The sequence below is a fragment of the Buceros rhinoceros genome, unplaced genomic scaffold (assembly GCF_000710305.1).
Source record: "Buceros rhinoceros silvestris isolate BGI_N320 unplaced genomic scaffold, ASM71030v1 scaffold2055, whole genome shotgun sequence".
NCBI lineage: Eukaryota > Metazoa > Chordata > Aves > Bucerotiformes > Bucerotidae > Buceros > Buceros rhinoceros.
In genome coordinates this window covers 27,048-48,083 of record NW_010413224.1, presented here as the reverse complement: position 1 = coordinate 48,083, position 21,036 = coordinate 27,048, and the positions used below count along the sequence as shown (strand labels likewise).

General features: G+C 37.9%; 1 protein-coding gene across 1 annotated transcript in view; it reads right to left on the bottom strand.

Moving 5' to 3' along the window:
• Positions 1–3,855: 3,855 nt before the first annotated feature.
• Positions 3,856–21,036, bottom strand: part of MLLT3 (myeloid/lymphoid or mixed-lineage leukemia (trithorax homolog, Drosophila); translocated to, 3) — a 40,507-nt gene continuing 23,326 nt past the window's right edge. Inside the window, exons 4-8 of the mRNA XM_010136633.1 lie at positions 17,971–18,103; positions 16,314–16,413; positions 13,198–13,269; positions 11,941–12,012; positions 3,856–4,650 (exon numbers count right to left, since the gene is read on the bottom strand). Of these exons, the coding sequence (XP_010134935.1) occupies positions 4,519–4,650; positions 11,941–12,012; positions 13,198–13,269; positions 16,314–16,413; positions 17,971–18,103 (509 nt within the window). The 3' untranslated portion in view covers positions 3,856–4,518. The remainder of the gene's footprint in view (positions 4,651–11,940; positions 12,013–13,197; positions 13,270–16,313; positions 16,414–17,970; positions 18,104–21,036) is intronic.

The following is a 21,036-nucleotide window of genomic DNA, read 5'->3' as shown; positions in this document are numbered from 1 at the left end:
CGATGCTGTGATACATCTCTCTCATCAAGTCACTAGCACCACAGTTACTACAGCAGTAAACCAAAGAAGCTGCCACTCTGCATGTTGTCACCCTATCTAGCCACCTGTATTCCCTATGTTAATGTAAGCAGCCACATCTAGCCACTATGGGATCTATTCTTTAGACTTTACCCCCACTTCCCCTTCCCCTCCCCCCACCCCCAAAGCCACTCTTCCCCAAAAAGGCATTGTTCTCTTTCCTGTCTAGTGAGAGTGGCATTTCTTGCTGCTCAAGTAAATGTGATTGTGCTTTGATGTTAATTTATCTGTTCACTCACACACAGAGCTAGTCTTGTAAATGTCATTCATTTAGCAGCGTTAATGCGCTCCCGAACACACACAAAGCACTGCAGATACACAAGTTTTAGTCCCCATCATCTGTCTGTAAACCTTACATGCCCAACAGTAAAGCTTCTTGGTGCAGTATTAGAATAGCTTCCTGGTGTACGCTACATCCCACTGTATACTGCTTAACAATTAAGGAAACTGCTGAGGCTCATAAAAAACACGTACCTTGCACCTTGTTAAACTCTGGAACATGTTTTACATTGCTTATTTTTGCAGTTCCTGTTAGCTCCTCCTACGCCTGAAAGTCTGACAAAATCTTCCCCATCTCAATTGTAGTGCATTGCACTACAGCAAACTGTACAAATCAGTGGACCAATGAGCAAACACAAAAGTAGCAAGTTCCTCTACACACCGAAACAGTTTGCTAAAAGATACACTGCTGTTAAACTGCAAGAGGTAAATGATGGGATATGACGTGTAGGAACAAAAAAAGCATGAAGCAAATCAAATGTCCCATCATCAAAGCAGTGTCTGCAGTAAGGTAACGCATACAACAGCCAAACAAGGCAATTTTCTCTTCAGACCATTTTACAGCTTTCCTATCAATTCTGCAAACTAAGTAATAGATCTTGAAATCAATGGGTCATTCAAAAAACCCTGAAACACTAATATAGCTTCTAAAAACCCAAAATGATACTTACCAAGTAAGGACCATGGACCCAAACCAGACAGTGAACATAATTTATTTCACTGAGAACGGGAAAGAAGGACCACAGGTCAGGCAAAACCCAAGAACTTGTAATTTCCTTCTCACAGGCTAGAAGGAACTTTAATAGAAATACTCTGGGCTCTCCAAATGCATGGTACTGTGTGCACTCTGCTTCTGAAATTGAAAGCAGACTTAACCTAAAAACAGTCAATCAATGAAAGCAAGAGAGAGGAATGATCCACCATTTCTTACAATCCAGAGACTTAAGACTGTGCACAGGTTTTCTTTTACCTTGGAAGACTCTCCTCACTTCAGTATATGCCCTTTTCTCCTTTATTGCTTTCTCTTTAGCATGGACTAAGATGGCCTTCAAATCTAGAGGATACAGAAAATTTTGTAAAGCCTGTCAGTAGATTCAAACTTCTAAAAAGGTATTAAAAACTTGTCTACCCAATTGGACATCCACTTTCTGAAATGAAAAGGTAGTGGCAACATGAAAACTGTCCTTACTATTGGATAAAACTACTGCTTTAGGAACAGTGACTCACTTATGCTGAAAATTATTTTTTAGATAGTGCAACTTACTGCTAACCTCTGTCTGGTCACCTCAATGAACTAAACTAAATTCTCACGTATAACTTTGTTTTAAACAGCTGGCCGTTAATAAAAAACTCTAAAATGTTTATTGCCGGAACACTTCAACTCATGCCAAAGATCAATGCTCATATACGTTAAAGACTTGGAAGGATATTGTATTATCTTTTCTTTAAGAGAAATATGAAGGTCTGAAAGTAAGTGAACAAGGATTTATTTTGCTCCTGCATATAAAACTAGATGAAAATAGCTTTTTAAAAAAATTAAATAAAAATTTATTTACTCTTACTCTATCAGAATTCTGTGAATAAGTCAACACACATGCGCGCATGCACACACACCCCACTTTGGTCTATTTTCTTCCCTCTCTCATCGAATTAGAAAATTTAAGAGTTTAAGGATGATCCACAACTGGCATGAAATTCAGCATTAACTCAACGTTGTAAGTGCTGTCATCTCCCTTCTATGCCTATTCTATTTACTGTTTTCTTCCACCCCTGTTCTCAGTCTATAATAAAGCTTAGCTGGTATTTTAAGGACAAAATTACGAATTTTGCCATTTCTAACACAACAGTGCAATAGTCATATTAGAGTTATTGCTTCCCCTCAGAAACGCAATGATTTTTTTACCACAAAACTTAGTTAGAAAAGTAAAAATGGACAAAATTCTGTATGTATCTGGTATAAATAAAAGATAAGAAGCTGAACACACACTAGTAGACCAAATGGGCGGGTTTTTTTTGGTTTTTTTTAAGGTTGCTTTTAGATTTCCAAACATTTTTATACAAAATAATCAATAAAAATTGAAGTTTATCCCCTTCACATGCAGACCATCCCCCTCTCCACCATCACCTGCCTTATGTCAAAAGTAACTTTAAAATTACACTCCCACTTCCCCCAGCTACCCAATTGCACATTAACACATGGACTTAAAAGAACAACATAATGCTTCAAGTATGCTTCATGCCAATCGTCAGTAAGAGTCATAACATTACTGAAAAAGTACACTTATTCTTGGGAAGCCTGAGAAGGACTTCCTGCAGAGTGTGGTCAAACAACATTTTAAATAAGAAAGAAGCTCCCCAATCCAATCTGTATCCCGCCCTCTCAAAAAAGAGTAAAGCGTAAAATATTCTTTGGACTTAAAGAAACAGTATTAAGATTTACCATCTGAATAAGAAATAACCCCATTAGGAACTGAGTTTTACAGTGCTGCACAAACTGTGCACATGTAAGCCATATAGATGCTACTGTTCAGCTCTACACATACAGACTACATGTGGCATATAAGCATACACATGACATCTTATTTCTGGACAGGCCAGTATAAGTATTTTTAAGGCTGGTAAACCTGAATAAACCTTTGCATCCAGAAGTATTTTTAAGAAGTTTTTCTCTCTTCATTGGGGGATTTGAACTTCTCATAGAAGGGTGATGATCGCTGAAGAAACCATCAGCAATGTAAGAGCATGGAGCTTTGACGTGTAACCGAGTAGCTCTCATTTCATCATGCATAAATGAGGATCTTGATTTTAAGGAATATCAGATGGTATGAAAGAACACTAATTTTTATAAACAAGAAATCCTTCTGGAAACACAAGCAGGTTATTGAACAGATTACAAAATCTGGAAAACGTAAAGCATATATGCATGTGTGTATATATACACAGGTGGGTGTATATGTGCATATACAAACACATATATATGATAGATCATATATGTATTTATTGCAACATGTAACTGTTTAAGAACATATTTTTCTCTTTTCAAATAAAGGATTTTAATTTAACAGTTACAAAAAAAAAACCAACAAAATCAGAAATAAATCCCCAAAACAAACTAACCAGACCATATATTATAGAACAAACAAAAGTGTTATGCAAATAGTTTTACGTGAAAAGTGAGTTACACACTGGCAGCAGAGGAGCATTGAAACTTATAGTAATAAATAGCTCCAAATTAAGAATTTTCTACAACATATCCAGAAGACAGGACCAGTATTTCTTCCTGTATGACAATCCTGTAGAACACCTTCACTCTTATATATATTTAATTTTATAACATTAAAACAGACACAAGAATGTAGATTGCAAAAGATGCTGGATTCAGGACAGTGTATGTATCATTTTTTGTTAAAAGTCCTACTGGTTTATTCACTAAGGCTAGACAGCAAGTCATATGATACTATTTGGTGTATTTTCTACCATGGTCATGGTCAATAAATGGATAGAATCGAGGACCTGTGGTCCAACCTGCTCTGGTCCAACCCACTGTGGCAGATGGGCAACAAAATATAAGACCACTGTTTGGTCCCCAACTTTGTATCTTGTTCCCTAGAACTGCAGAAGTGGAAACAAGACTGTAGTGTTTTAAGTGACTAGAGAGCAAGAAGTGGCATTTTAACATCAATAAGTTACTAGACCTGTCATAGTACTGCATCAAGAGAGCACACATGGGACCTCACAACTTGCAACATCTCATGGTGTCATTCAGCGAGTCATTGACTTTAGAATACAGGTATGTAATAATAAATAGATCAGTTATGTAATAAGGCAGTGTGTTGAACATGCATTCATCTCGTGGACTGGAATACCACAGAGAGAGATACATGATACTCTACACATTCATTAAGACCAAGTATTTTTGTTTGTTTTTGTGTGTTTGTTTTTCAAGGCTATCCAGGCAAACTCTTCTAGAGCATTTTCTTCTTGAAAAGAACAGTCCTCTGAGTTTTGTCACTTTTCCTCTCCCTTATCAAGAGATGATGACTGGCTTTAAGGAAAAAATAAAGCTGAAAAGGGTTGTTTGTTTTTATCCCCGATTTTGGTTGCATCGTTCTCAAAGTTTCATTTAAAGAATAGTTTTTGATACAGCCAGATGCTGAATCCTCAGGATGTTCCAGATGTTTCCAGATAACTCTGTAGTTTACGGACTGTGGTTTTGTCCAGTGAGCAAAGATCAAAGTCAAAAGTTGTATTTGTGATATGAAAGTGTCCAGTTTCTTCTATAAGATTTACTATCTGAAAGGAAATAAAAGATGCAGTTGAAAATTTCAGCAGTTTTACATCTCCACTGAATGTATTAACATGCTGCTAAGCTTTATATAAAAGCCATAAAATAAGCCAAATTGCCCCAATACTTGCATTATCCTTATCACTCACTTCCTTTCAAGCACAAATTACCGTCCAGACTACAGTACCTTGGTTGTGGGCATTTTCTTAGGTCACCATCAACCATAACACCAGCCTACTCACCTGCTGTTCTGCAAACATTGCCATTGGGAATATATTTTTCAAATGTTAAAAGTAAATCTGCATATTTTCTAAGTCAGTCTTTAAAAAACAACACAAAAATTAGGAACACCCCTCCCAAGCCCAAATAAACAAACGAAAACCCCTGAGGTAGATTTCTGTCTGGAATATTTGCTGTGTTCATAGCTGCTAAACAAGTTACTTTAGCAAATAACTGGCAAAAGCCTTTCTGCAAGCAAGGGAAAGAAATAAATCCTTATAGAAGATACTCCATATCTCACAAAAAATGTATTCAAGAACTCGCACATGAACTGTTAGTTCACATACTGGCAGTTATTTCTTATAACAGACCTAAAGTCTTAACAGACTTAAATCAATTTTAAAACAAATCAGCCATGAAAGACTCATACAAACAGCATAAGATCACTTCTTCTGGTGATTATTCAATCTATTATCACAGCTTTCACTCAAACAGGAAACAGAAGAGCAGTTATGAGTTCTTGAGAAGCATAGGAACTAAAACATCCTCCCTATGAGGAAACACTGAGAGAGCTAGAACTGTTGAGCCTGGAGCAGAGAAGGCTAAAGGTGAATCTTATCAATGTGTACTAACACCTGCAGGAAGGTTGTAAAGAAGATGGAACCGGGCTCTTTTTATTGGTGCCAAATGACAGGACCAAAGGCAATGGGCACCAACAGAGACACGAAAGGATCTGTCTGAACACCAGAAAACACTTTTTCCTGTGACGGTGACCAAGCACTGGCACAGGGTGCCCAAGGGTTTCTATTCTTGGAGATACTCAAAAGCCATCTGACATGATCCTGGGCAACTGGCTCTACAAGTTCTTGTTTGAGCAAGGAGGGTTGGACCAAAAGATCTCCAGAGGTCCCTTCCACCTTCAACCATTCTACGATTCTGTGAAATCATCAGTACTTATCTAATTTGTGCATTTCTGCACATTTGCAGTCTCTCAATTGAAGTCTACATTTTTAGTGGTCAATACTGAATTGCTGTAACGAGTAACTCCAGATTTGTTAAGTTCTTGGATGTGCCTAAAAAAACCCCACTCAGCAACTTGGAAAGCCAAAGCGTTATTTGTCGGATAGTGCTAATGCAGTGTCACACCACTATGGCTGTGACTCTCTTATACACTGTTTCATTCCAAGTGACAGACATCCCAAGTAAAGGCTTTCCAAGAGACAGACATCCTACCCTGAAGTGCACCTCTAAGGTAGTGTCATGGACTGACAGAACATTGCTGTTCTCCAGTCTTTCCAAACACTCCTTCTGCAGCACTCAGGCAGCACTCAGGCTAGGCTCAGTGACCTGTTTGCACCCTTCAGTTTGAAACCCATTTCGTTCTAGGGCTTCCTCAATACCACCACTGAAACACTGCTGCTAGATATTCCTTGCCTGTCTGAGCTTTGTTACTTTGACTGTAATTCTTTTTCCATAGCTGGAGGAGACATGGCTTACTGAGCATACCTTAAAAATGACAAATCTGGTAGAAATACACCCACTTGTAAAAGAACAATGATTTTAAACTAAATCTTTTGTAACTTTCCACTCCCCATTTCATTACATAAACAGATGCTTCTCTCCTCAAACCACAGAAGAAAAGATTACATTTATGATAAATGAAATAACTTTATGTGTATTGTCAGGCATGGAATGACATAGCCCAAGGTGGATTAAACAGAATGGAAACAAGATAAAATAATAAGACCAAAATGTCTATTACAGTAAAAATCCCCCTTTCCAATCACCTCCCATTTTCCAGGTTGGAAAAAAATAAAAGCAAAATCTGTTAATTTGGTTTGCAGCCGTCCAAAATTCTGAAAGTCCTTTGAAATAATTCTGCTCTTATTAACACTTCATTTAAATCTGTTCCTCCTGGCTTTATTTTTTTTCCATATGAGAATTTTTAACCTAAAATTGCCAACTTCATTTGTCCACTTGTTGATTCACAGATTTTTGTAACATTTTTCCATCTCTTACTGTTCTGCATTTAACACAAGAGAAAAAAAAAATCAAATGGGACTAAACTTATTGCTATCAGAAGGAAACCTTGGTGTATGTTCATAGCTGGTGTCATTCTCATTATTTGTCATTCTCATTTTTGGCACTCTCCTGAGCCTTGTCTAAGAGTAGCTGAGGAGGCAATCCAGCCTCCTTTTCTAAAGTTAGGAATCTAATCTCAGGCATGGTCTCTGAATACCCACTGTGTGATAAGTAAGTGGCTGCGCAAGAAGTTTACGTAAGCCTACAATTCTGTCTAATGCTTCCTTGCATTACAGTGGAAGAATACCACCCCTCATAACCCTCACTGCAATATACCGGACTTTAGAAACAAAGATCCTAAAACTGTTAACACATATATTTTTAAACACCACTGTGTATTCTAAAATGTTGACACGCACTTTTATTGCTCAGGTTCTGTTTTGCTATTTCAAGCTCTAGGCCAAGTGAAATTTAAGTATTTTTAACGTATCCCTCATCCAGCCCTCAAGAAATATCACCACTGTGTCATGGCACTTGGTAAATTAGAATTGAATCAACCCCTAAAGTTCTAATAGATGTACAAAAATGTATCAAGATAAATGAAGACAGCTCAATGAAAAACACCTGCCTGTGTCAGTCAATGAGGAACTCGTGACTTAGGGTATTAGCATACGCATCCTTATGCTATTCAGAAATATTTGAATAAAGAATAAAAGGTTGGGATCAGTTGCCAGGAGGTCTGACAGTCACCATATTAAAACTGCAGTACTAAAATGTTTTCATTCCAAGAGCTCAGGCTGCAAAGAACAAAAATATACTATTTGTTCCTGCTGTAGCAAGCTTTGCTCTTCTGCTGTAATATACGTCTCTGTTTACATAATGTCTGTCCAGCTCAGTTTCATCATTATCCATCATAGTATAACTATTTATCTGCCTATCGGTGTTTAAGGAAGACAAAGTGCAACTAATGACATAGTAATTTTTCAATTTATGGAGGGTTTTAGACCATGTGATAGTTTCCAGACCAGCTAGCTGCCCCTTGCAGCAAATTCTCAGAAGATAGTTGCCATCTGAAGTTAAGCATCTTATGGACATGACCAATGTAATTTTCAGCAATGCTGTATATTCTCAATTTCCTCCTTATGCCTGAGCTGCCTATTGCATTGACTTTTACGAGATTTTTCACCAGCTGAAGATATGACTTCTGATGCATCAAAATAAGAGGCAAAGTCTTACCAGAAATCTTATTGCCTTTCACGGAGTCATGCTAACATCATCTGCACTAAAAATGCAGAGTTAGGAACCCAGCTTTACCCAGCCAAATTTGAATACATGGGACATGCAGCATTAACACCAGATTGCAGACTCAGTTATTCCTACTATTTCACTGGAAATCACATGGCTAAAAAACTTTCATCACTGTAAATCCCAACCCCTTTCTTTACAGGGAAAGATGTGGGAGAGAGATGTCTTTTTAAAAGGAAATTTCTGACCAACTTCTGTCTAGCCATATTCAATATTACATAAAAACTGCTCAGGTGATTCTCACAGGACTGATTTCTCGGTAAAATTTTCTCTCTCACCTGCCTTCTCCCTCTTGGGCCATTCTTAAGTATCTAAGTATCATTTTACATCAGGATAGCTTAGCTTCATATCCAGGCACTTGTAGTTCAGTATCACACCTCTACTGTCTCCTCCCTTTTTTGCAGATTTACTTCAGCTTCCTTTAACAAAGTGTCTTCTTGTTGGAAGAGACCTTGAAGATCATGAAGTCCAACTGTTCACCCTGCACTGCCAGGGTGCCTATAGCATGTCTCTCAGTGCCACATCCACGTGTCTCTTAAACACTTCCAGGGATGGGGACTCCACCACTTCCCTGCCTGTTCCAGTGCTTGACAGGCAGCCTCTCTTGAGAAAGAGCCACTTTCTCAAACAGGTACATTTTTCTCATTTCCAACTTAGCTGCATTCTTGTTTTCTATCATGCCTATGGAATTGGTAACAACTGAGACTGCAAAAACCTGTCCTCTCCTTTTCACATCCCTCAGCGTAAGTTTTAAAAGCCAGTGCTCTTGAATGATCAATTCCTGCATTCTACTCTTGCAAGTTGCTTCTCAACAAATTCCCTGAGAGTCTGTGGGTAGCAGACTTTGACATGTGCAAGAGATCATAACCTGCCCTGACATAAGCTATACAGGAACACATAACTTCACCACTAATCCACTTCAACACCATCACCGTCTTTGAAACTCTTGTAGTTATTTACAGGTTTTGGTTTCACTTTTTTTTTGCACTCAACCCTCTTCTCGCATAGTTCCATTCCTTTCCACAGTTTCCATCCTTGCTCTCCTGACTTATATTTCCTATAGTTTCTATATACTGGTATTTCTTGGTCTAGAAGTTTCACATTCCTAAAAAATTTCTCAGATCTGTACTCTATATTTCTGTGCTTACTGGAGGTATTTTACATTAATTACGAATTAGGATGGACATTTAATATGGGATGACAGTTTATCTGTAATGCAGAGAATCAGTGCTTCTCTGCAAGTTATCTGTTCAGTATTGTGAACTGTTCAGTATTTCTGTAAACTGATAAAATCATATGAACTAATAAATTGCAGAATATTAAAGTGTTAAAGGCTTTAAAACTAAACTGCATTATTTGCGTTTTAACAGCATAGACCATTTGCTAGCATAGACTGGCTAACAGACAACTGGTGACTTGGCTCTTCCACTGAATTCTGGTAAACCTCTTGTATTATGCAGTTACCAGCTATCGGTAAAGAACTGCACCACTAGTCCTAGCTGCACAGACAGGTTACAAATCCAGTTTTCACTGAGGCTGTATCGATAGCCTGCACACACTCCAAACTAAGGGAAACAATCTGCAACATTCAGTTCCCCAGGAAACAAAGCCACACTGATTCTATATCAACCTACTTTCTATAACATAACTAATTAAACACTGTTCTATGAGAAGTTATGGACTAGAGTATTAAAATTGTTTTCATGCAAGCTGGGGGGTGAAATTCAATGAATGAATGCTTTGTCTGATAAATACACTCAGGAGAAAGGAAAAAAGACTATCTTTAAAATGCACAAGAATATACTGTTCATTTCTAATTTACTTGGAATAGGATACTCTAAATTTACATGTCAGTTATGTCTCTTCTCACACATTTTTTCCTTGTATTAGTAACTTCCATGAAGCAGATTACAACAGTACTCTCATATCAGATTGAAGAGGCTTTAGCAGATGAACCCGTAATTTTTCTAACAACGGTACATATTTATTTCCCACCAAATACACTTAAATGCTACTAGATGAGAAATAGGATTCTGAATTCAACTTGAACCATCTTACTTGTAAATATTTCTTAGAATGACAGAAAAACTCCAGTTGGAAGGGATTTTGCTAGTCCCAAACCCCGCCCAGAGCAGACTCAGCTACAGGGTCAGATCAGGCTGCCCTGGGATTATCCACTCAGTATTTTAAAAGCTCCAAGGATGGAGACAGCACAGTCTCTCCAGGACTTGGTTCCACTGCTAGACCACCCTCATGGGGACAAAAGTGTTTCTTGCTTGTTTTTGACTTTGCTTGGCATAAAAGGTTTTGATTATGCTTTTCTTTTTCAACATTTCACATAAAGCCACCTAAATCCTACACTCTGCACGTTGTTGATACAGCTACAGTGAAAGCTGGATTCATGGATGAACTGTACAGCTGGCCAATGCTGCAGTTATGTACGGGTAGCCAATAACAGTGTCAGTGGCTACAGAGGTCTACCAGAAGGGAAACCATTCAGAAGCTATGCCTTGAATAACGGGGAAAGTAAGTGCTCGGGAAGCAAAGACAGGGTGCAAATTTACAATATGGGGCATTTTGAGATTCACTTTTTAAGCAAGCTCTCTAAGAATTAATGACTAATGTACAGTGAAGCAGGTGACGCAATTCCTACCTTTTAGTGTCCTGCACAGTAATTTCCCAATGTAGATAAAATTTGCCTCTGCACCGTTCTGAGAGTGTGCTTTGGTTCCCTTTGTAGACAGAAGGGAACTTGGGAAACAACAGTACATTAAATGTGAAGGATAATCAATATGCATTATTATGTGTTGTAACTTACGAAATATGAGAAAGCTATCAGAATTCCTCTTTAACTAAGAATATCCTTAACCAAGGTCTTCCTTTTCACTGACCTCTCAATTGTTTTCTTCCCTTTACTCACAATATTGAGCCTGAATTACTGAACAGATTAATGCTGGGGCCTTAAAAAACGTTTTTGACACATTCACTCAAGTGTTGAGAAATGAGATGAATGATTGCAATAATTCAGAAGTGGTAAAAATTTCCCTTTTTACAGTGTGTCCACAGCTGGCACATAATTGTGCTAAACATATAATAAAACCATCTGTGCTACAGTTACATCTGCTTTGTTAACAGTGCTTATTGTTTAATCTTCACAATTTGTAATCTAATAATACTTGACAATGCTGCTCAAAACAAATAATACTTTGTTCTTACTATTGCATAATCTTTTAATAAATTTACAGCCTTCTTGCTTTGTACATTTTCATATTTTCTCATTCCATGACTTCAGAGACTCAATGAATATACTGTGTTTTTCCCCAAAGTGAGTTGAACTTCGAATTCCATGTTTTCTGCTTGCCATAGCAAACACCTTTAATTGTTTCTGAGAAAACAGTGGTCATTTTCAGGAAAAAGCAACAAGGTTTTTATTGGGTCATGATGCACAGCTGTATGCATTCTCCCATTTTCAAAATTATTGACACAATATGTTTCAGAAATGTAACAATGAACTAGTGAAAAAATGTAGCTTGGATACATACTTTTCAAAATTTGTCATTTAGTGTGACAACACAATTTAATGTGAAAAAATTACCTAAGCTGCACTAAAAGTGGTAATGGGCTGTATACAGATTACACAGACTTGAAGGCTATTCAAACTGATTAGAGTTTTAGATGAAGGCAAAAAACCCCAGATGTTACTTCACAATTTTAATGAGCACACTGTGATATTGCATGAGAGGGCTCCTCACCTGCTGCAGTACATGTCTCTCTCTCAAAGTCATTAATCTTCTGTGGAGCTCTACTAGTTCATCGAGATATGCCTAGAAATAAATTCCACCCCCCCCAATAAACAACTTGTTAATTAAATCATAACTATGTACTTCAAAAACTTCAGATGTTTTAAAAAACAGAACAGAAATTTTATTTTAAATCATCTTGGAGATAATTTTTCTTATTTAGGATCTGGCTTTCTCTTAATACAACCCAACTATAAGTTTTTGTGGGGTTTCCTAGATACTTCATGCCAATGAAAATCTTATTAGGTGGTCTTTATCGTAGAAGATAATCTCTGTATTAAAACTGTGTCAAACAGATTAGGGGTGCCCAAACAGCATCTTTAAAAAACATGTCTTCCCACATAAGATCCAAACCCACAATCAAATCCCTCTTTAAAGCTACATAACAAATCTTCTGTGTCAACAAGAAGATATAAGGGGAGAAAGATTAACTCCACTGTCCTCCTTCCTTATATATCAAACATGTCCCACACTTCTCCACCTAATTATCAACTTTCTCCTTCAGCCTGAGCCATCAGAAACCATTTTTTCTTTTAAGCAGAAAGAGATATAGCACTCAGCTTAAGAAGCCAAAAAGTATATGGATCAGGCCACTGAAATTCTAGCAACAGACATTGAAGCCTTGGTCTACTGCATCACATTATCACAAAGTTGACACTAATACCTGTAAAATATGGAACTTTAATGGAACTTGACCACACTGGGAAATTGTGCTCTGTGCACTGACGCAAGGGCTTAGAGCTTTTACCCATGGCCAGCTGACATGACTTTAAATAAAACTGATTTTCTCAGTGTTAAATGGCAACTGTTGCTTCATATCACTCTGGTTAGCACATTATATCATGCTGACTCTTCCTAATTCTGGAAAACTTTTTTTTTTCACTTTTTTATTTTTCACTTATTTATTGGCTAAGAATACTTAGCTGTGAATTCTCCTTTTCAAAAATAATCCCTTCATCTGTGAAGTGCAATGTAAACTCATGGTGGAGAGTAGATAGAATAAATAATAGATGGCAGATTCCTAACTGGTGACATTTGTCAAACCACTACATGTATTGAAGAGAAGGAAAACACTTTCAGAATAGCACAGAAGAAGAAAGAATTACAGGGGGGAAAAAAAAAAAAAGGAGAGAGAAAGATCTGCACCCAAAGGAACATTATATTCCGTTCTATTCTGGACTAGTTTACTGTTCCCTCATTCTCATTTACCTTATCACAGTCACCATTCCTTATTTGTTTATCAGATTTGTTTTGCTTTACTGGACTTTTCACTTCTAAAACCTGGAAAAGAAAGAAAATCCCATCAAAATCAAATGCATCACTGGATACAATTACATATGAAAAATTCAGTTGTCAGTAAATAACGCAAATCATACCACATCTGGAGAAAATGTACCCAAAACTCAAAACTGAGCTTTTCATTCCTACTCATTTATTTCAGGGAGAGAAAAAAAAAGCAGGTTACAGTTAAAAATGCTGGGATGAAGTAATATTGATATTATTAATTCTTAAAAGAATTCATTTCATGTAATGTAAAGCCTTCTCCACACTTTTTTAAAATCTTTTGCATGCTGGTGGGAGAAGAGGTTTGATTTTACAAATACAAAATGATGCTGAGGTACTTTCCACTGCCTTTGAAATGTCACACGATCAGTATATTTTCCCTATTCTATTTTTCCCAATGGTGTCACATTTCTTCTACAACACAGATTTGAAATATAGTCTTTGAAATGACAGCATAAGTTGTAACTGAAAAAAAAGCATTTGACAGTAATTTCTCCTGTATTTACATAGTACCCTTCCTTCAATACCATACAAAGCAGTTTACTACCACATATACAAATCAAGAATGCTTCATCCAGTACTGTCAAGAAGAGGAAGTCAATAAGCACCAGAATACTGTGCTTAATACGAAAATTTAAGTCAGAAATATTTTGGGAAAACAGAACTGTTGATTGTTCTTCCAGTTTTTACACACACACCACACATTTTTTTGAAGTTAAAAGTAGAGTTTTGAAGAAGATAAATTGCCATGTCATTGCTAACCTGGAACATGACCAGTTCTTCAGAAAACCACCAAAGGACAATAAATGGTGACAGAAGATGGCAGATTTTGTTTCACATTTCATTATATGTAGGATTAACATGACTAGCATGAACCACATTGGACAGTCACAACATAGGACAAAACTCAGCAATTAAAACAAGGAAAAAAGGCCTGTAAGAGCAAATCTTCTAGACTATCACTGCCTCACTGACAGCTTTCTGTAAGTTCCCTCTCATTTCTGCTCTGCTTGGTATAAATCACTAAAATGCCCCATATGATCCCAGGGTGACCAGCACGGTAAGATTACAGCAGGCAGGCAGCTATTTTCCTATATACAGGGAAAGTGGATGGAGATGTGAGTTAATCTTACAAAAGGATTTACACTTATCCAAGAGTGATGCATGGCCAGAAACCAAACATACTTTTCCAAAGCAAAATCCCCATTCTTCGATGCAACACACCCTGGGGTAACTGCTGCACAGGCCAGTGGAAGAAAAAGACTTGTTTTGAAAAAACACAGACCTCTAGGCATAAATCCACTGCCTTTTAGGTGTTTTTCTTGATTTAAAAGGAAGAAGCTTCTGGGTTTCAAATAGAACCTTAACAAGAAGGCAGTATATTTGAAAAAGTTGCTCTTGACGTGTGGTTGAAATCTACCATCTTAACACTCTCAGATGAAACACAGCCCTAATCACATCTGAAGAAGCTTGTAGAATTATTAATTCTATGAATGAACTCAGTCAACACAAACCTAATTTCATCAGTCATCCTCACAAGCTCTGCTGCCAAGTAGAGACTTTTAATGTGGTCATGGTCCATACAATTTGAATTCTCATAATGCTTCCCTAAATTTCTGATTTTCAGTTTGATTATAAAATTCAGCTCTATTATAAAAACGGAGGAATATGACATTCAGTTATATCAGGCACACTGCTACTGTTTGGAGTGTCTAAATGAGCAGGTAGGATTTCTGTTAGATCGCTGAAGGGGAAAAGAAGATGAAAGATGTGACTGACTGAGTGGGCTACTGATATTGTGACTTCCAATTAATTACAGGAGTAGAGGTTACTCTTCATTAAACAACAAGCCATAGACAGGTGTTTTATTTTTCTTGTGCTTATGTCTCCAGTAAATACAATATTCTCGGTCTTCATTGTTTGTTTTTGCCCCCAAAGCCTCCATCTTAAAAACGTTTAAGTTTTGTACAGATCACCTTTGAAAAGCTTACAGAGTTTCTGGCAGATAACATGAATGCTTTATGGACATAGAATCTCCTTCCCCTCTCTGTGTACAAACTACTTCCTAGGGTTTTTTTCTCCACAGTGTATTTGAACTTAACTGACATGAATAATAATGTTTTGGTTTTGCACTTATCAGTAAGCTTATATTGTAAACCTTATTAGAAAAAACACTGACAAGTACGTAGTTCCTGTCAGATAACTGAAGCAGTTAACATAAAAGATATAGTAAAGACTCATCCATAAAATTCACCATCTAAACCACAAACTTTTGTTAATAAATGTAGACACTATTGTAACTATATCAATGCTGTAAGCAGCCATTTATTGCCATCAGTAAATTTCATGACTGATTTGTGTGTGATCTAATTGACACTGAGGGCGAATTATGACTCCCTAAAATGTTACAAATTATGTGTTTTTATAAATGACAATTTTTAAAAAGTTTAATTTTTGTATTTAGACAGCCAAACTTTATTGGTGACTGGGGATGAGGTAACCCTCAAACTCTAATTCTCTTTTGTCCCTGCTAGATTTTGCAGCTCTTGGTTATTTAATTTCTCTTCTCTGAAAAACAGAACTACCCTACTTTCCTACCTCAAAAATTATAACAAAGTTAGCTCTTCTGAATACGGAACTAGTATTCTGATAATGGAGTAAAAACTACCATGTTTTCTAATGAAGTAAAAAATATTGTATCTTCCAGATAAATGCTGGCGTAGAAGAGGGTAAGAGATGAATGAATAAACTCCTGAAAATGAGCCTATTGATGTGAGCTATGTCTACCAACCTGCATCAATTGTACAACTGATACTGCAAATGACAATGCCATTTTGCATTGTTTAACTTACAACACTAATTCATACATTTCTTGAAATACCGATGAAAACATTATTTTCATCTATAGTATTTGTGAACCAGATATTACTCCTTCTGGAAAAAAAGCTCTTATGATAATTTACAGATTAAGCAACTGCACTGAAGTAATCAGAATGTCATTATCAGCTCCCCAGGTCCGCATTTATGAATCCTGACTTTACCTGGTTGTTGCTGGTTTTCAGTAAAGGTGGTGCTGGTTCACGATGTTGTGATGAGGAAGCTGAACTGCTGTCACTGTCACTGCCATCACTCAGACTAACCCTATGGAAAAAACAGACCCAAGAAATCATACCCCCAGACAAAGAACTGTTAATAGGGGTGAATCAAGCTTGCAATTTGAGGTAGGACATGAAGAATAACCCCTTGCTAAGGAAGCCATCATTCATCAAAGTCATGTGGAAGAAAGGCATCTGAGCAGGGTCGCACTCTGGAAAAACCTCTGCGTAGCATGGAGAATGAGGTTGGCTGGCTGCAGTTGGCTGAGACTATATGTCTAGTTAACAACAGCTAACATTACAGAAACAGTCAAGTATTTAGAACATTAAACTGCTCTTCCCAGCGTTCCTGGAGTGAGACTGTATCTTGGTTCATAGCCTTGTAAAGGAGAAAAATGCTTTTTAGAAATACTTTTCTGCTCTTCTAAAAGCTTTCTAAACACCTTGGAGAAGTGTTCCACTGAAAAGTTCCTCATTTCTCGTCATAAGTAACACTCTTTATCCAGGCTAAAATTTAAATTTAAAATTTAACTTAGTTATCTCAGGAGAGGCCACATGAAAGAGCTTACCTTCTAGTCAATCTCACCCGTCATTTATGTAGGAACAACAGGGAATATTTATTTGTTGTAAGGAAAACCAGTAGTTATTTGGTATAAAAAGAAGGTAGAGAAACATTAGCCTTAGGGTTTTGTTAAAAGACTAAAATAAAAGCCCCACACTTAGAGACCAGTTGAGCTTGAGACAATCCTTCATACAATCACCAACATGAACAAATTCTCAGACAACTAATCATCTTGGTCTTTTTCTCCTTGACTCCAGTTGCTAAAGTGCATCAGGGAAGCACCTGACATTCCTTAATGTTTTCCTATCACCTTCCCATCAAAGCAGTAGCTGATGCTAGCACTCAAGTGCTGTGCACTCACAGCAAATCCCTGTGGATCAGATAAGAACCATTACGAAAAGGTTCAAGAGAGGCTTGTTTTAGGATTTTCACAACTTTGCACAACATTCAGATGGAGCTGCAAGCTGCCTGAAGAATAGACGATTTTTTTGAATGCTTTCTTAAGATTGCAGCTACAGTGCAGAAAATTTTTTTAAAAAGTATTTCTGTGACAGATGCTTGCTTTATCTTCTGTCTGTGCTTTTATACATTGCCTACTGCATGAAGTGCAGAAATTACTTGAAATTCAGATTTCACTGATTCTGATCCAATTTAACAACCTAATCTAAAACTGGTAAGCAGAAAGATCTTTAAAATGAGACACTATGTACAGAATAGCTCATCCAGCAATTTTAGCATTTTATGTTATTTATGCCAGAGAGTAATTACGAGTACTTCCCTGAAGTCACAATGGCATGAAATCAAAGAAAGTCAAATGAATGAGGATCATCATAACCATATGGATTAGTGCAGAAATTTGTACTGGGAATGGCTAATTCTCTTTTTAGAAGAGGCAGTTTTACAGGCATATGCTTTAAAAAGAGAGTCCAAATTCTCTGCCCATTTATTACTCATCGCTTTTTAAGAAGATTAGACTTTACCTCATTACTAACAAGCACAACTTCTTTGCCATCAGGCTACTTGCAATCACAAGACACTCACCTGCGACTCCTGCCTCCTCCTCGTGTATTTACAGGTCGTTCCAACTCAGAATCATTGTCTTTCTCATCTGCTTCATCTGATTCATTTTCATTATCATCTGAATGCTCATCTTTCGTTACAGACCTCAACGGACCTGAACACCAGAGACAACAAAATATATGAATTGCAGTGTTCCAGGCAACTCACCCAGCTTTGTTACGATACAAAACTACCCTTCTGACAGTGTTGGGAAGGGAGTCTTAAGCATTAAACAAATGAAGTAACACACTTGGGGCTTGTGTTGCAGAGACTTATCCATGAATCATTTACTCACAAGAGCAACTCAGTCAGCTTCAAAAGACGTGCTCATGACAATGAAGTGATTTGAATGTTGAAGTGCTTGCACGATTGGTCCCCTGGACCACAGCGGAAGTAAAATACTGTCATGGCAGGAGAAATCAACTATTACTGTAATATTATTATTCCTTTGCATTGCTGAGTTTTAGCATTTTTTGCTTTCTCAAAGGGTATTATATGCAAGTAAAGATCTACAGGGACATACTGATCAGTAGTAGTACATTTGATAGGTTAATCCATGTACTGAGAAGCACAGTCTAACAAATTCTAATTCATACTGGCCAAGACAGTCTTTGTCTTCCTGTTTTTAATATATTTTGCTTTAGCTGCTCCTTTTATTTCAGGGTCAATTTCTGGTCAAGTAAGCACTTTGCCAGTGTTCATGTGTAGAAGCACATCAATACCACGTAACACCATGCTATTCTCTTTTCCTGAATTAACAGAATGCACAAAGCTTGACTTGCTCATAAAACTGAGTTAAATTCAGTTTGGGATTTTGGTTTGATTTTACTCAATTTATTTTGCTGTGAAAGGCAGTTACAGAAAGAAGAACATGTTTAACATACCTGGGAGATGTAAAACTACAGATGCTAGAAATAAGAATGGGCAAAACCAGCTTAGAGGAGGGAAGGAAGCAAGACTTATGCCACAGGGCATTTAACTATGAAGCACAGCCCATATGAGACATGATGCAGCAAGTAAAAGCAACAGTGATGGCTGCAGGAACAGCAATTTCTATTAGGGTCCTGCCATTCCTTCAGCCCAGGAAACACAAAGTACTAATGTGAATGCAGCAAACCTCAGAGTGTTCTTCAAACAGAGATGAAGCTTGCAACTCTCTGTTTGCTAATGGGGAAACAAAGTCAAGGAGTATTATCCCTGGTCACTGCCAGAAGAGATGTACCTCTGTCTATCATGGTTGTACTCCTAACAGGAGGGTGTTCCCTTCGTGGATTATTCCAGACCTAGCAAGGCTTAGGTCACGAGCATTTTCTTCAAAGCTGATGTTGAGAAAGATTTACCACTGAGGTTGCATTAGAACTTTGATAAACTGGCACAGCTTGGTCAGGTTCAGATCAATTTTTTCCCTTCTTTTTTATTTTTAAACCCTAAGGTTGGCCAGGAATAAGCTCACTTGGTACTGATCGGCAAATAGAGTGGACCAGACACTTGTACAGGCAACAAGGAATGGGGAGCTGTACTGAAGTGCTTCTTGGCCACATGACCACTGCTGACCTGCAGAAGCAGCTGATCCAAGCTTGATTTTCTGTTCTGTTTGGGTCTTAGGCAGACAATGCTCAGCTATTTGCAAATGGTAACTTGTAGTCTCACTGAATATCTAATCTTCTTACCTTGAAGAATGGAAAGAACTTCCCTTGGCTTTTAAAAGGAGCAGTAAAAAATATATTCCCTCTAAAAGGAGGGAGAGGGCAATTTCAGCAGCATCAGCACAGGGATGAAGGAAGAATTTGCTCATCTCGATATTCTGGAATTTTTTACTGGCCAGCTTGACTGCTGAGGTAAGTTAACGAGAGAGAGATAAGGTACACAGAACTAAATGAATTGAGGTAAAGGGTTAGAAAAGATAATTAAGTTATAAATATATGAAGAAGGATTCCATGTTTCAAGACAGCTAAAAACTTAGAACTCGAGGATATTTCCACAGCTAGGTTCAGCCTAGAAAGGCTAGTTTCCTTACTCGTTACTGGGCAAAGACACTAACAATCGCCATCCCAGTCCTACTGAAGATGGTCATCTTTGCAATGAGAGTGGATAAGTCTCACTCCATGCCACTGGCCAAAGTCAGCTTCTGAGAATGTGTCTCATCTCCACAATGTACAGGAGGAAGAAAATGATAGGAAAGACTTGGTAAAGTACAGATGAAAGGAAAGTGAAATCATACTATTAATGAAAGAGCAGAGGAAAAGGTCAGAGAAGAGGTAAGACAATAAACCAAAATCTAATTTTGTAAGGAAATTTAGTATGATATATCACAGAATAATAGGATCATTTAGGTTGGAAAAGACCTTTACAATCATCAAGTCCAACTGCTAACTTAACACTGCCAAGTCACCACTAAACCATGCCCCTCAGCACCACATTTACATGTTTTTAAATACTTCCAGGGATGGTGACTTCACCACTTCCCTGGGCAGCCTGTTCCAATGCTTCACAACAGTTTTGGTAAAGAAATTTTTCCTAATCCCCAATTTAAATGCCCCCTGGTGCAGCTTTAGACCAGATCCTCTTATCCTTTCCCTTATTAATAGGGAAAAGACACCAGTAGCCACCTCGATACACACTGCTTTCAGGTAGTTGGAGACAGCAATAAGGTCTCCCCTCAGCCTCCTTTCCTCCAGGCTAAACGCCAGTTCACTCAGCTGCTCCTCATAAGACTTGTGCTCTAGACCCTTCACCTGCTTTGTTGCTCTTCTCTGGACACGCTCCCTGGACACGCTCAATGTCTGCCTTGTACTGAGGGGCCCAAAACTGGACACAGTACTCAAGGTGTGGATTTACCAGTGTCAAGTACACGGGGACAGACACTTCCCTCCTCCTGCTGGCCACACTATTGCTGATACAAGCCAGGATGCCATTGGCCTTCTTGGCCACCTGGTCACACTGCTGGCCTATATTCAATCAGCTGTCGACCAGCACCCCCAGGTCCTTTACTGCTGTGCAGCTTTCCAGCCACTCCTCCCCAAACCAGTAGTGTTGCAGGGGGATGTT